The sequence below is a fragment of the Chlamydotis macqueenii genome, chromosome 3 (genome assembly GCF_036417535.1).
Source record: "Chlamydotis macqueenii isolate bChlMac1 chromosome 3, bChlMac1.mat, whole genome shotgun sequence".
NCBI lineage: Eukaryota > Metazoa > Chordata > Aves > Otidiformes > Otididae > Chlamydotis > Chlamydotis macqueenii.
In genome coordinates, this window is record NC_141558.1 from 92,733,710 (window position 1) to 92,750,315 (window position 16,606).

Genomic DNA, 16,606 nt, shown 5'->3' on the forward strand with positions numbered 1-16,606 from the left:
TTAATACCTAGATAATTTGCTGAGCCAATGAATTTAAAATCAGAGAAGATACCAAGACCTGACAGGCAAGGTCATTGGAATAAAATCAATTTATATGAATGTTTGTAGAGACTGAACTGAGTAGGAAAAGATAAATTGTTTAATTGTTTGCAAATTTGTAAGTTTTGGGGCTTTTTTTAATTTTATTTTAGGGCAAAAAGTAAAGTAGGTCTTAAAAAATAGTAAGCAGCTAGTTATCAGTTCTAAACATTAAAAAAAAAATATGCAAGACTTGTATGCACCTGGAGTCCTTCGAAGATTGCTGCTGTTTCACTTTTATGTCGGTTATTCATTTGCATTGATTGTATTTTAAAATCTTCTGTCCTTAGACCAACCATGTTAGGAACTGATGGAACTACTTAGTATTTCAGGAGTACTAATAATTGTTTCTTCTATGCTGTTATTTGAATTTCATTCATAAATCTTAGAGATATTGTCAGAGAAAGTAAATGTCACTGCCTTCTGGCCAGCTTTGAACAGCTTACTTATGTTTAGAAGTGATGTGTGATGTCTCTTAGAACAAAGTAAACATCTTGGAAAATAAAAAAAAAAAACTAAAAAAATAATAAGTGAATAAAATTACAAAATTTTATATTTTTTATTGTTTTTAGAGGTTAGGAGACATCTCAGGCTATGTTATTAGGCAAAGACAGAGAAGCAGTTATCATAAGAAGTTTTCATAGTTGTTTCGGTTTTAAAATATAATAAGTATATATGTACATATCCAGGACAAATATCAAGACATGAAACTCATAAAAGGAAAATAGGTATAGAAACATAGAAGAGTTTGGGTTGGAAGGAACCTGTAAAGGTCATCCAGTCCAACCCCCCTGCAAGGAGGAGGGACATCTCCAACCAGATCAGGTTGCTCAGAGCCCCGTCCAGCCTGGCATTGAATGTTTCCAGGGATGGGGCACCCACCACCTCTCTGGGCAACCTGTGCCAGTGTTCCAGCACCCTCATTGTAAAAAATCTTTTCCCTATATCCAATCTAAGTCTACATCCTTCTATTTTAAAACCATTATCCCTTGTCCTATCACAATAGGCCCTGCTAATTAGTTTCTCCCTGTCTTTTCTATAACCCTCCTTTAGGTACTGGAAGACTGCTATAAGGTCTCCCTGGAGCGTCCTCTTCTCCAGGCTGAACAGCCCCAACTCTCTGTCCTCATAGGAGAGGTGCTGCAGCCCTCTTATTATCTTTGTTGCCCTCCTCTGGACTCCCTCCAGCTGTTCCATGTCCTTCTTATGTTGGGGGCTCCAGAGCTGGATACAATACTCCAGCTGGGGTCTCACCAGGGCAGAGTAGAAGGACAGAATCGCCTCCCTCAACCTACTGGCCATGCTTCTTTTGATGCAGCCTGGGATGTGGTTGGCTTTCTGTGCTGCAAGAGCTCATGTTAAGCTTCTCATCCACCAGCATTGCCAAGTCCCTCTCCTCAGGGCTGCTCTCAGTCCATTCTCTGCCCAGCCTGTATTTGTGCCTGGGATTGCCCGGACCCATGTGCAGGACCTTGCACTTGGACTTGTTGAACTTCATGAGGTTCTTACAGGCCCACTTCTCTAGCCTGTTCAGATCCATCTGGATGGCATCCCTGCTCTCCAGTGTGTCGATCGCACCACACAGCTTAGGGGTTTTTTAGTTTGTTTGTGCTTAAGTGAATTTCGTTTTGTGATATTTCTGAATGGGAAGATTTGCCAGAGTTCCCGTTGTAGGGATAGTGATTATCATTTGGAAACAATTTTAATCTTCAGCCCCTGTAATTGCCTTCCCTCCTTAATCAATCAGCTGGTGAGAATGCTGTCTCTACAATATTCCTGTGCTTATGTAGGATCCAGCTATGGTTTTCACAAGTTACCCAAACCCGTGCACATAAACTCTATCTCATATTATTGCGGTTTTCTCTGGAACACGTATTCTAGGACTTCTGACTCATCTTACTTTTTAGTAACTTGACATTACTATTTCTTTCAAATGCTGTTGAGGTTTTTTTGGTATGTAGAGACTGAGCGAATACTGCCAGTATTTCTGGTATGGAAATGCGTTGTACATTTTCCTCGTCACTTGCATTTTTATTCTGTCATAGGTTTCCATACAGTCCTCTGTCACCTTTAATTTACAAAATATAAATTCTAAGCAAGATTGGTGCTGCTCCTCACAAACTCGTGTTCTTTTTCACTTGTTCTCGACAGTATAAATGTATGGTTGTGTCTTACTGTTCTTTATAGATAGAGAAAACTTGAAAAATAGCAATTAACCTTGCTTACTAGAAGTTCTTTCATTAGCCAATTATATTTCTGCATCCAGGTGTTCAAATGTCACTATAGAGAAGCATGAATTGGTTAATAGGCAAACAAGTTTAGAAAAGAAATACATTAATAATGTGAAAGAAAGTGATAATAGAATAATAGCTGTTGACTCTCTTTTTATACTTGTAAAGCTTTTTTTTAAAAATTAATTTCATCAATGGGTAAAGAAGAAAAGCTGCTCTTACATTCTACAAAGACCGCCTTGAACATACCAGGCATACAATATTCTCTACTCAAATAGCTTCAGAAAGCCACAACACTTTCTAGCAGAATAATACTTATTGCAGCTAATGGCTAAGTACAAAATAAAACAAATTCAGGATCTTGATATGATTTAGAACATGTTTTCAGTATTACTTTTAACACATGAAGTACACAAGTAAATGGGGCATAGCTGTAGGATTTGGTTTTCCTTTACATCCAGCTGTTCTACCCTTTAGATAGGTTCCATGCTTTCTTCTGTTAACGCTTAGCTGTTTTGCACTGAGTTGTAAATTTTCTATCTATTTTAAGTTTTTTAAATAAATCATTTTTTTTTTCTGCTAGAAAGGAGTTGTTTTCAGCAGTCATATCAGATTAAAAAAAATCTTCTTAGGCCACAGAAAAGGTAAGTCTGTCAGTGGATGAAGGAATTGAAAATTATGTTTCTGCATTTCATCTTTGATTTCATCTTTGGTATTGTTGATATAAAAAGACTGCAATTATCAGGCTAATGAGTTTCTTATTTTCAATAAAGCAAAATGCTACCAGTAATAAATTCTAATAATGAGTGTGTAAATAATTCTGGATATGTTTGGAATATTAGATACTTCGAGGCTATTACAATAAATAAAAAGCAACTCAATTAGTTTTTTTGCAAGCTCTTCCGAGATTTTCTTAGAGGGGTCCTTTTTTTTTGTTTTTTTTTTTTTTTTTTTTTTTCTTCACACAATTTTATTTCAGGAAGGGAAGGAACAGAATAGAGACCATGTTTCAGTTCTCAACAGCCTAGCTAACTGGGAAACCTAGCAACTGATATGCATATAGAAACACTGGGCTTTAGATAAAGTTTTCGTTGGTCTCAGAATTGTTTTCTGTTATTTTCATTTAAATTTCCCCGTAATTTTTTTTTATTAGCAAAGTAGTTTTAGATCTGAAATTCAATATACTGATTCCCACCCAGAAATAAAACTTGAAAAATAGTACCAAAATCAAACCTCAGTCCATGCTTCTGCCATCTTCCAAAGGAATTATTGTGACCATTTAATGATTTTGTTTTCAATGCAAAGTTCATATTTTAGATCATGTTCCAATTTATTGTAAATTGGAAAAGGATGCTGTTTTAATGTCTTTAATGTTCATCTAGATAGACAGGCCATAATATTAATGACCTTGTTTTTAATGTGCATGCTATCATATTCATATTTAATTTTACTTGATTATATACTATGCAGAGTGTATACATAAAATATTCTTCTGACTCAATCTTGAGAGAGATTCTCTTTTCCTCTCTAAAAGTTTGGAATAACTAATAATTTTTGAGGGAAAGCAGTGTCAGTGTTCATGTAGAAAGCAGATTTTCTATTTTCATTTTCCTCATCTTTTTGCTCATGATGATACTTACATTGCAGTTTGTTTTGACCTCTATTTTTTTTTTTTTTTTTTTGGAGTATGTGTATGAATTGGAATCTATTTTGAAAGGCGATGATAATAAATGGAATCTCCTTACGCTTTTTGCTCCCAGGGTATGTCTGTTCATACTATATTAAGTTACTGGTTAATGTGTTCTTCAAGGACTGTGTACTTTTGAATCATTTTTTTGTTGTTATTGCTTTAAGTATTCACAAACTGGTTTACCAGATCTTGTCTTCTCTGTTGCAAACCTTAAAGTTTTATCAATAATGTAGATAGCCCGAAACGTTGTATTAAGCATAAAATAACTGCTAAATGAAGAATTGTGGACTGAAAAAAATTAAGATTTATGTTATGCTAAATATTTTGAAACTGACTGGCAAAATCACAAGTAAATATTATATTACATTGTTACATCTGTATATATTAGTCTAGTTCTGTGAGAAGAATAGACTAATTCAGGTGTTTTCCGTGATTTATAAATAGTGTGCAATGCACAGCAGGGATTGACTTTAAAAATGGAGCCATATATCAAATCAAAACATTTTTTTTAAGATCTGCCAGGTTTATTAGAAAATGTATATTCTGAACTCTTTTGCTAAAACTGTGTTTGTCCGAAAACTTGTATATACAGTGCAAGTGGAGCAGAGAGGGGGAAATGTTTTTCATTACAATACTTAACATACATGTCATTATAACTTCTCTTGTTATGGAGTTAACCTACATGATATGGAACTCCTCTTGGCAAATTTTTGCAGTATTATAAATGACAAACTACCTGAAAAGAATTAACAGACAGGGAGTAAATTAGGGGGGGGAAAAAAAAAAGTCATCATGTTTCAATGACTGTTTAAGGAACCAAGGCAGATACATCTATTTTTGGAAAGTGACTTTCAGGTCATTTATTTTCTTCCATTCATGTATTTTGACATCCTCTGGATTGACTTGCTTTTACCGTTACTTCAACAGTTTCTTCTAGAACAAATACTTTTTAGCCCCACAGAGTGTCTTGGTTGCAGAATGACTGTATTTTATCAATACAGTGCTGAAAAAGCAGTAGAGCAGTTGAAGCCTATTAAATTGTCTGAGCATATAAATTTTGTCAAGAGTTGAGATGGCGTTTGTGATCTTTTTTTCTTCTGAGGGGAGGATTCTTACAGTCTCTAAACTTATTGTTTCCTTCTGAATTTGGAATGCTGAAGAAAATGAATTCTTCACTGTAGCAAACAGGTACAAAATATGTATGCATGTAGGTATGTAACTGGTGTCTGGTGAGATGAAGTTATTAGGCTTGATGTGTTGATCCTTTACATTCACTTATGTAACTTTTTTTAATACCAAAGCATTTTGCATCTCATTCTGTATCTGATCTTAAACTATTAAAATTGACTTCTCAGAAGCAACTTGATTAAACACAATTCATGCAGTAGCTAAAAACAAAATGAAATTAGGCTTCGTACTCTGGCTCATCACACTTTCTGAAAGGTGGGAAGGAAATGTTTGCCCTTTGTCTTTTGTATCTGCTCAGTAACTCTGACTTTTAACAACCAATTTACTGTATATTATGAATGTCTGGACTACCTTCTTTGGAAGACTTATGAAGAGCTCACTCTGAACAGAAAGTGCAGCATTGCCAAGACGATACACAATATGGATCTGAAGCCTCTTCCATTTCCCTATTCTCTGGAATCCTCTCTTCCGTCAATCAAGCATCCTCTCAGTGTGGCTTATTTACACTTTCTTATTCCTCCTTAGTACAGGAGGATTCCTGCTTAGTACAGTACAGTTTGGACACAGTTCCAAACTGTGTCCAAATTTTGCTTTTGTTTCCAAATTTGTGCCTCTTCCCTTTTTTTCCCCCTTACTGAATCAGTTCACAGCTCAGTTTCTGAAATTTACTTGGACTTCCATGATAATCAAATATCAATAACCATCTTCCGTTCCTCTAAAAAGTTATGAAATAGTTATATAATTTACATTCCCATCGCTTAGCAATGGCAAATACCTTATTTCAAATTTACACACTTGCTCCTTGTCTTATTTTGCCATGGTTCTGTCTTCAATGCACTGCACAGTAGAGCCCTTTGTCCCTTATCTGTGCTCTGCTTTGGTTTAGTTTGCTTTTTGAACTGTTCATATTTGAATTCCCTTTTACACTTTTTATCTTTGGGTTTTGTTCTGCTCCTTGTATACAGATTGCCTGCACTGAAATTAATGACATTTAAATCATCATCCTCTTCAGATAAGTCTCCAAACTGTGACTGTAACTGTTATTAGGATCTGAAAGAACAGAAGGAGAATTGTTCAAATACTTTGTTTACAGATACAATCATTAATGGTTAGGTTCATCGTTACAGCTGTCTGATTTGCAACTGGAATCCTTATTATTTATTTGTTGGTTTTCTGTTAATCTTATTCGTATTATTAGTAGTGACAGCACATCTTTTATGTTAAGACTACAGCAGTAAGACTACTGGGGAAACTTTAGAAACGAAAAATTTTAAAACGAGGTAGAATTCTTCAGATTTGTGTTTTGAATAAAATTGATGCTCCTAGTTTGTGTTAGTGCTCTTAGAAATGCTTTTTAATGCTTTGTGTAGTAAGTATATATGCAGAACAGTAGAATCCCCATTCTAATATACATAATTTGCTATAAAACTGAGTGAACATATCTATTAGGAGTCTCAAATAGGACCTTTTTCCCATTTATATCAGTATCTTCAGTAATTATTTGGATGAGGAACTAGCTCTGCGGACATTAAGTATCGAGTAATTATAATATTGTGGAAGTGCAGTGTCATCTTCATAAACCATGCAATAGCTTAAAATTAATGTCCCAAAATTAAATAAAAGTAAGTAAAAAGTCTCAGCATTAGAAACTCTAAAATGCATGTAAATGTGATACAACTGGAAAAAGGTTTGTTTTTTTTTTTTTCATACTCAATAATTTTTTTTTATAAAAAAAGCACGTAAGGAAAACATCAAGTTGGGTTTTATTTTATTTTTTAAGCTAACCCATATTCTTCCTTTTAATTCAGAAAAATTATTCCTATTGCCATTAATTTTTCTGACCAGTTTTTATTTTAATTTCTACAAGGTCTCACATATATCAACAAAGACAAACAGCTTCTGTGATTTTAAAGAATTGTCACATTTGATAAGTAATCCTGAAGTCATTGTACTGACTTCTGGTATAGTTAATCTGTGGTACATAAAATACTAATTAATTCATCTGTTAAGGGGCAAGGGAGGGGGGAAAGGAGAGTGAAGACGACAAATTTCCAATCACTAAAGCTAGCTTATGTTAAACTGTGTTTCAGCTATGGTGACAAGCAGGTGTCCTCTGAGTCATGAGCTGTTTTCACAGGGAAATGCGTATGGCCTGCCAAAACAGATTACTCTGCTTTCTACAAAATTAGCCCTTGCAGAAGAGGGCAAGGCACATGCTCAGGCTTGGTCCTGTAGCTCATGCTGTCTCCAAAAATATGCCAATACTTCTTGCAATGATTGCATCTTGCCTGTGTTGTGTTACATAGATTTTGTTAACTCTTGTTTGTCATTGGATAAAGTATTTTAAAAAATTACTATTTTATGTAGGCAAAGTTGCATTCTCAGTTACAATATTAGAAAAACTGTTGCTGGGATAAATTGGTGGAATCTATTCGTATCGACATAGAGGTGCAATTGTTTTGCTATCAGTTATTTTGTACTTTGCCTCTGTCCTTTTCAGGCTGAGTTTGTATTCCAGCAAGTAACAACACGATGCTTTGGGACTTGCTATATTTTTAGCCTGCTGTTTTGTTTCTTTGTTTTACTGGTGGAACCACAGAATGTAAATGGGAGTATCACAGGGGGATCTTTGGAGAGCTTACCATTCATTGCTCTGAAATTGAAAAGTATGTGTCAGAAACTCCCTTTTTCCCTGCTTATTTAGGAGACTTCATTATATGTCAGCCACCATGTCAGCAGTTCCGCAATTGAGAAATTACTGGATTTCCCTTTGGACTTTCTCAAGGCAGACTCTTTGAGCTAGGAGACTGACCCGAGCTGCTAAGTTATTATCTAGGATCACTGTTTCAGAGGATCATAGGAACACACAAACTGGAAAGGACCTCAGGAGGTCTGTAGTCCAGCCCTGTTTTCCAAGCAGGGTTATCTTTGAGGTCAGACAGGTTGCCCAGGACGTCATCCATTTGGGTCTTCACACCCTACAAGGACAGCGACTGTGCAACCTTGCTTGGCTGTCCACAGAGTGAAAAAGCTTTTCTTTGCATCCTGTCTGAACCTCTCTTGTGTCAGCTTAGGAGAGTTAGTGCTTGTCCTCCTGCCGTGGACCCCTGGGAAGAGCCTGGCTGTCATCTTGATATCTTCCCCATAGGTACTGGGGGGCTACTGTTAAGTACCCCTAAAGCTTTCCCTTCTCCAGACTGATGAAGCCCAGCTTCCCCAGGCTTTTCCCAACAGGGAAAGTGCTCCAGCCTTGAGCCTCTTGGTGGCCTCTGCTTGAGCTCCCTCCAGACAATGTCTCATGTATTGGGCGACCAAAACTGGGTGAAGTCTGACTATCACCTGTTAATCCATTTGCTTAAGAGATCAACAGATTAAGTAAAATTATGTAGACGACATTTCATAAATGGGGCTTGACTTTCTACAGCATTGTTGTTGTGGTTCCCTTGCTGTTCAAAGTGTCCTGATTTGCAACGGAAATAATTTCATGCTTCATAACAATAAAGTCATTATTTTAAAACGCCACTGCAGTTTATACAGTGTTTCTGATGGTTCGACCATGACGGCTGTGTGGCAGAGACCCTGCAGGAACCCCATGTAATGGTGCAGGTTGATGCAGTGCCTAGATTTTTCCCCGTCAATCAGATTTTAGGGATTCTCTGAATATTGTTATCCTGGTTTCTTGTTCTGTAACTTTATGAAACTTAAAGCATTTAGGATTAAACAATCTAATCTTTCTGCTAAAATATAATTTCATAAAAATAAACAATAATAGGACAGAGCAAGGCAGAAAACTTTAATTTTTCAGAGTGATTGCTTATAGGAAGCTGTTAGCTTGGAAACATCATTCTCTAGCAGTTCCATTTTTAAATGACATCTGTTTGAAAAACAGCATTAATATGTGTGGGATTTTTTTAAAAAAAAAAGATTTCTAGTAATTGTTTTCTTCATGGTACATACCGCTACCTAAGATAAAAAATAAACATGTTATTCCCTATCCCCCAGACTTTCTCCAAAAATGCAAGATCATGATTTTGTGAAAGTATTTATTGTTTACAATATTAAAAAGTGTAAAATACTTAGGCAACTTTTTTTTTTTTTTAAATTACGTGTGGGTGATTTGAGATGGTTAGGAAAGTTCTTGAAGTCATAAACGAATGCATGGAATCCCTTTATTTCCTTTATCAAAAATAAAACAGAGAAGGTATTCTTCTCATTTTTCAAACAGCTCACCATGTACAAACGTATATTGTGGAATCTGGCTTAATCTTTTTCTTCCCCAAAACATAGTTAATCAAAATACTTACGGTAGTTGCTTCTCATTAAAGGTGTAGCTGCTGTTTCTGATGAATACAGGCTTTACAGAAAGAAACTTCAGTCTTTTTCTATAAATAGATGAGAGATGCAGTGATGGGTGTCATCAATATTTCCTCAGGGTTTTTTGTTTTTTGTTTGGTTGGTTGGTTAAGTTATCTCCTAGACTTTCCCTAAATGACTTTGAAATCATGAAGATCTTTAAAGAATAGAAATGTCTGAAGAATTAGAAGCCTTGAAGAATGTTATTCAGTCGTTGGAAGAAGATACAGGTCCCTGTCTGCTCTGGCTTCAGTCACAAGGGCCCACTGTTTGTACATATAGCAACCCATAAAGTACAAATTGCATTACTCTAAATGGTAGGGAGACAATTTCCAGCAGAAACTTTCTGGTTATTCCATGGCTGTTTCTTCTGAGCGTATATTTGCTGAATGGTGCGAGTGAATCAGTTAATCCTGAAATTCTGATAGTATTAACTTCCTGCAGATGTGTGGCAGGTATGTAAGTGATGTTCTAAATACTAAACATGAGGTTTTTCATCTTTTGCATAGTTTTCATATGTAAAGTCTTAACTATATGGTATATATTAATACCATTATTTTCAAAGAGTTTTTCTACATCACGGTTCTGAAATTTAGTTTATATCTCTCTAAGAGAAAGCAATTTTTGGTGTTAACAGTTTCTTTAATGTGTGTGGGGGTTTGTGCTGAATTACGCTTGTGTGAATCTCTTCTTCCTTGCTGAGAAGAGGAGCTTTACAGTTGTGTAGCAATAGAACTTAGGCAGGGTAGGTGCATGCACGTACCAGTGCTCTTAGATGCAGAATGAGTGTGTAGTGCAAAAAATACACATTTATTGAAGAAGATACCTTCCCTTTCTCTTTCTAATAAATGTCCCAAAATATTTTGCTTATCTTTTCTGGCCTATGATATCCCCACTATATATACAGAGGGAGCATTAGGGGTAGTTTTAGGAGGTAAATCACTCACTTGAATCTTATTGCTGCCCATATTACCTTTCACAGAAGAAAAACCAGGCAATATTCAAATTTGGTTTTGCAGTAATTTTAGTAGTAGAAGAATAACAAAATTTGCTTAAATAGGACTTCAGTACTAGAAAAGGTAAGACTGAAAGAAGAAGGCTGTAGGTCCTGTTGTTTGAATATAAGTAAAGAAATTTCACATGGTAAATGAATGTGCCACCAGATAATATGAAGCAATTTACAGGCAGCAATTTACTCTTGTAGTCCTGATTAAAAGCAGAAGTGTTGAATTCATATTTTCCTTCAGGTGCTTATGTATAAATTCTGATAAAATCAGAATTTCTTTTCATTGGAAAGAACATGTAAAACTCTGTAATCCATGGAACTACATTAAACAAGGAAAAAGGTGGCTGCAGAATAGCAATATATTTAAAGAAAGGAAGCAGTGGACGATAACTGGTTTATGTCTTCAAAAATTGCTACAACTGTACAAATCCAAGGGTATCATTAAAGAGAAAAGTTTTATCACACTTTTTAAAAGAATAAAAATATTTATTAAATACTCTTAAGCAACTGGTGCATAAGTGTATCTAGACCTGATTTATGCATTGATTGAAAATTGGGTAGCCCTGCCTGAACCTGCAGAAAGCAGGGTTTTTTATACAAGAGCAAAATATAAATCCAATGCACTGGAAAAAAGGTTCCTCAGTGATAAATGTACAAATGCTATAGCAACATATTTCGGGACGTTTAGAAGAGCATAAGCACGAACTGAATGACAAGGTGCCTAATTTTATTTTTCTATTTTTTATTTTTTTTCCAATCTGCTTCTGAGGCACTAAAAACTGTTATGGTTTGTGGCCATCTAGTGGAGAATCTATTTTAAATACACTAACCTTGTTCAGACTTTTGATAAACTAGTCCTCTAGCTTTGCTGTGCAAAACTGGATTACGAAAGAGTTTTGGGGAAAAAAATAATTCTGTGTATCTTTTTCTCCTTTGCACTAGTAGCATTTGTAACAGGAGAATAACATACATGAAGGTCATTTCCTTCTTTCCTTTTCTTTATCTCTAAGAGAAAACAATTTTTGATGTTAACAGTTTCTTTTTAGCAGCCAATTTTAATGTGTGTGGGGTTTTTCCATTTTTGTTCTATAATTTTTTATGTCCAAGTCCTTAATAGTGAAGTAGTGGGTTTGTTTCTTAGAGAAAAATCTATAAATTTTATAAATTATATGTTTCCAAGATACAAAATATTCTCTAAAATGTCTTTGAAGTATACATCAATTCTGAAAACAATTCATATTCCTTAGTATCTATGACTCGTGAGAAACTCAACAGACAATATGCTGGCTCTCTTGCTTAAGTCCTTATTATTAAATTGCCTTGGTAATAACATTTTTCTAGTATTTTTCTCTGAGCAATGGTTTTATAATTTCATGAGAAAATTATTCTATCCCAACTGGAAGGAATTAATGCAAGCATCAATAAGAAACAGTGTAGTAGAACAACTATGGCAAGTCACATCTTGAATGAGATGTCTGTATGGTTTATGTGACCTGGTGGACTTCTAACATCTGCTAAGTCCCTAAACAAGTGAAAAAATGAAATTTTGTTTGTGTTAGAGAAGTAATTCAATAAGCGTATTAGTAGCTGATGTAAGTATTTGTATTTCTTGTTTTCATGAGATAATAGCAAAAATCTGAAAATTTTGTTATTCCAGTTATTGTTTTTTCCTTAATTGGGAAATGGACTGTAAAATGATTTTTTGTAATGATTTTGCCTTTACCTTTTGTTTCTTTCATCAGAGTGTCATTTTTTCATGTCTTACCATTCCAACTAGCAGTTCCTTGAATTTTCACGGTGTTGACATAGACTTCTGCTCTTTTTTTAATTGCTGTAGATATTTCTTCTATTTAATTTATAGATTTCACCAAGATGACAGATAATACAACACAGCCTGTTTAAACTCACTCTCCAGCATGCCACCATCCATCCATTAACATTGAACATTGTATCAGGATGGTACTGGGTTAATGTATGTAATGGTTTGTTTCATTTTCAGGTATTTGGAGTGGATGACAGCCAGGATTATAATAGGCCTGTTATCAACGAGAACCAGAAAGATTTAGTAAAAGATTGGGCTATAAATTCTGCTACAGTAGTGCTGGAAGAAAAAAGACCACTGAGTACAACTGGATTTCTTGACACAGAGGTAGAATTTAATTTTTGATGGTCTTCTTTTTTCTTCCAATAAGAGAGAGCACTAATAACCGACCAGTAAGTGTTAAACAGCAAACAAAACCTTGCCTATAAAATATTAGCTCAGATCTATAAATATTTGATTTTTCTTAAACTTTTACTGTGTTATCAAAACTTCTTTGTCAGAGACAGGCACGTTATATTGTGAAGGTGTTTTAGACTTTGCTACCTTTCTGTGTGCACTAACAGCAGTGCATTGGAAAGGTAGCAGGAGCTTCCTATGCAACGTTGTATTAGCAACATACATTTGCACAGTATATATTTCTTATAAGTTACACAGCAGAACTGAGGAAAAGCTGGTTATGTTTTATAGCCCAAAGCAAGTATCTGTATTAAAATTCAGAAATAAGGTGTGTGCATTTAATGTGTAATACAAAGTCAGCTAGGAATAAAATGGTGGATAAAACATTTCAGATTTTTTTTTTTCCGAAGCCAGAGGACTTCAGGTTTTTACATTCATGGTTTGAGTTCTCAAGTGAGATACCACTCGTGAGAAGTCACTTACATTAGTTGCCTCAGAAGCAGTATCATTTAGTCAGTTGCTGAAACAGTAGGAAAGGAAAATGCTTTTTCTCTATATATGACCCAGAATATGCACACCAGCTAGAAGTTAATCATATTTCATGTTGAGATCTTGGGAGACGTTCTGATACTATTGTGATGGATGAGCTATAACTTGAAATGTGTTGAGAACAGAACAGGCTTACACTGGAGCAGAATTAATCTGGTAACAGTAATGAAGCACACCACACTTCCTTCTGCTTGGCATGCCAAACTGTTTCTGAAGTATGATCTTGAAAATTAGCAAACTTTATAAGCAAATTTTCTGGAATATGGCAAGAGCTTAAAATATGCCTTTGTGTGCCTGCCATGCAAATACATTGGCTTTAGTATCAAGAAGTCTGTTTCTACTGCTGAAAGTGGGCCTTATCATGGTTGTATTTTAGCTACTTGATACACTAAGTATGTTACTGCATCTAGATCTTTGAATAGCTTCTCTAAGATTACTGCTTTAAGTAAATTCCTGCCATACAGTATGGGCATATCTTGTGGAGGAATTTGACAAACTTTGTCTTTCACCTTGCTTCTTTGCATGAATCTATAGCCACAGTCTCTTTCATATCTTTTGCAGCTTCAGCTCTTCTGTGCCATATCAGTTTTCAAGATTATTAAAAGTATTGATATTTTTCCATTTCTACAATTTCATAAGCAGCAGAAGAATATATGATTTATTTTAGGAACATAATTGAGCTTTCCGGGTGTCAAACAAGGCTTGATTTTAGAAGGCTGAGACTTCTGCAATTGTAGGCAGGTTTAAGAATCCTTCTGGCAATGACAAACTAAAAGCCACTTTGATTTAGGTTGAAATTACAAGAATGGTGCCTTTTTATTACTGTGGATTCTTTGCTGGATAAAAAGGCCTTCGTATATTGGGAAGGGTAAGGGTTATTTGGCATAGTCTTAATTTACGAGATTATTATGAGCCATAATAGGGTAAAAAATGAAAATTGTTTGGCAGGTAAAGGAACAAAGCTAACCTAATCAATGTGGATGTGAATTAGTATAAGAAGAGTTGAGGACAGATAAAGATGGAAAAAATCTTACCAGATAAAGTTAAAAATTGAAGTTGGTTGTTACGTATATAGAAGTGAAAGAGAAGCTAATTCAGAAAAATAGAGATGTATTTTTTAATATCATAATGGGAAAACAGTCATGAGGATAATTACTGAGAGAATATTATAATATTTAAAGACTTATTACCAAAACTTACACTCAATTTGTTTTATCGCTAGAAAAAGGGGAAAAATAAATGTATTTGATCTGTCAAGTATGTGGGTATCGTGTTCTTATTATATACAAACATTTCTACTTGTGGTTTTTGAAGGACTTGCTGCATTACTGAGCAGAAAATTTTAAGTTAATAAACATTATTGAAGATCTTGGCTAGGTTGTCAGGGAAACTCAGGGTAGCTGAGTGTTCCGGGCTTGCATCTACTCAGATTGTGAGTGGACCTTGTTCCAGCTGCCCATCACAATTGTACCTATAGATGATTTAGCAGGATGACGTGAATTCAGAACATGATTGACATATGAAAAGCAGAGAATAAAAATCTAAGATATTTACATTCAGGAAGATGAAAAAAATGACTTAGGAAATTATGAAGATTTTATAAAAATTATTTTGGAGTTGAAAGATTATTCTAAACATAAATATCTTAACTTTACAGGGCTTGTGATGTACTGTGAATAACATGCTTGGAAAGGACTTAAAAACTGCTTTTCCTGTAAAGAAATTCTCAGCTTTTCCTTTGACATGACAAGCTTTGGTACTTTGCAGCAGTGTATGTCATGAGACTAAATGCAGAGTGAATGTCTGACAGTTAGATTGAGTCTGCATGCACTGGTTCTTGGCTTTTCAATGATTACAGATAGGCAGTAAAAATACTAAATCCATCTATTTAAAATATTTAAATATTTTTATTTTCTATATTATAAGCTGCCCCTTGCCAACCAAGGTAAGTGTTACTTAACAACAAAAGTTAAATAAGATAGAGAACAAAGAGATAATTATTGCTGTTATTTATTCTTACTATGTGAGCTTGTTTAATAAAAGTACTGCAGACATTTGGGCTGTAATTTATCCATTCAGCTTCAGTTTAATTTGCAGTGGCCAGTTATCTATGCTAACCACAATTCTTAAACAATGTACATGGCTTATCAACGTTTACTTTGCGGTGCTTCGAAAGGACATACCTGTTTTTTGTTTGGTTTATGGGGTTTTAAAAGATTTTTTGTTAAGCACAGCTAGAAACCTGGTTCTGCATCTGCAGGGCCATCAGTGCCGTTGACTACAGTGTTCCTTTTCCTGTTTTCAATGCCCATTTCATGTCTTTCCCACTGAAGATAAAATGAATAGTACTGCTGACATTCTGAATACTGAATAATTTCATTTATGTCAATATTCACTGTATCCCTTTTTAGAAGTGGAGAACTGCTGTGTGTGATTACAGGCTGTATTTCCTTTTATTTGTCCTCCCTAATTACACTAACTTCCTGTCCTTCTGTAGAGCAAACCATTCAGTCTGAAGTTTGATACTTCTTGTTTGAACTTAGGTGCTGTACTGAAATGTAGGATAATTGTGTCACCAATGTCATATGGCTGTGAAAAGGCAAATACGACCCTCGGGTACCCTGGAAAACGCATTGTCAGTAGAAAAGGGCGGTGTTGTTGCCGTGCTAGAAAGTGTTGGTGAAACTTCCTCTGAAATACTGGCACTAGAATTATTACCGTTCTTGGTTAAGAATGGTGAATACAAGTCTAGAGAAGGTACAAAGAGGTCTACTGAAATTACTAAGGGAATGGAGATGTACTGTACAAGAGCATATTGATGCAATTCATTTTGTCCAGCAAATTAGTAGCTGAGATGGATACAATTGCTGGGTTTTGCTGTATAAGCGGAGTAAATGCAGCAGAAGAAAAAAGAACTATTTGAGATAAATGTCAATGTTGTTCCAGGAACAAATGTGAAGACATTGGCTGTAAATAACATGACTATGGAAATTTGAAAACAAGATCATCACCCCTGGAGGAATGTGGTTATGAAGCAAGTAGAGAGGGAAGGGACTAAAAGAACTGCTTTCAAGATGACACTTCAGTTTATGAAAGAGTGACATAGTAGTTCTTACAACATGAGAGAACCGGAGTATGTGTCTGAAAAGATGACTTCTTTTTTTTTTTTAATTCAGAAATTTATTTTTTTAAAAAATATTATTCTTCTCTGAAGTGCCAGATATTGGAGATGCTTCCTGGTGTCATGTGTGCGCACTGTGGGGTTTTTTTCAGATATAGACCCTGAAGCCCTA

The 16,606-nt window shown here is 35.2% G+C and overlaps 1 protein-coding gene across 7 annotated transcripts in view; it reads left to right on the plus strand.

Moving 5' to 3' along the window:
* CEP170 (centrosomal protein 170) overlaps nt 1-16,606 on the plus strand; it is a 106,695-nt gene that overhangs the window by 56,064 nt on the left and 34,025 nt on the right. For 6 of the 7 annotated variants that reach the window (XM_086743953.1, XM_086743954.1, XM_086743955.1 and 3 more), the window contains one exon: nt 12,546-12,695. The exons of the other annotated variant lie outside the window; for it this stretch is intronic. In XM_086743953.1, the coding sequence (XP_086600079.1) occupies nt 12,546-12,695 (150 nt within the window). The remainder of the gene's footprint in view (nt 1-12,545; nt 12,696-16,606) is intronic. 7 annotated transcript variants of the gene reach the window in all.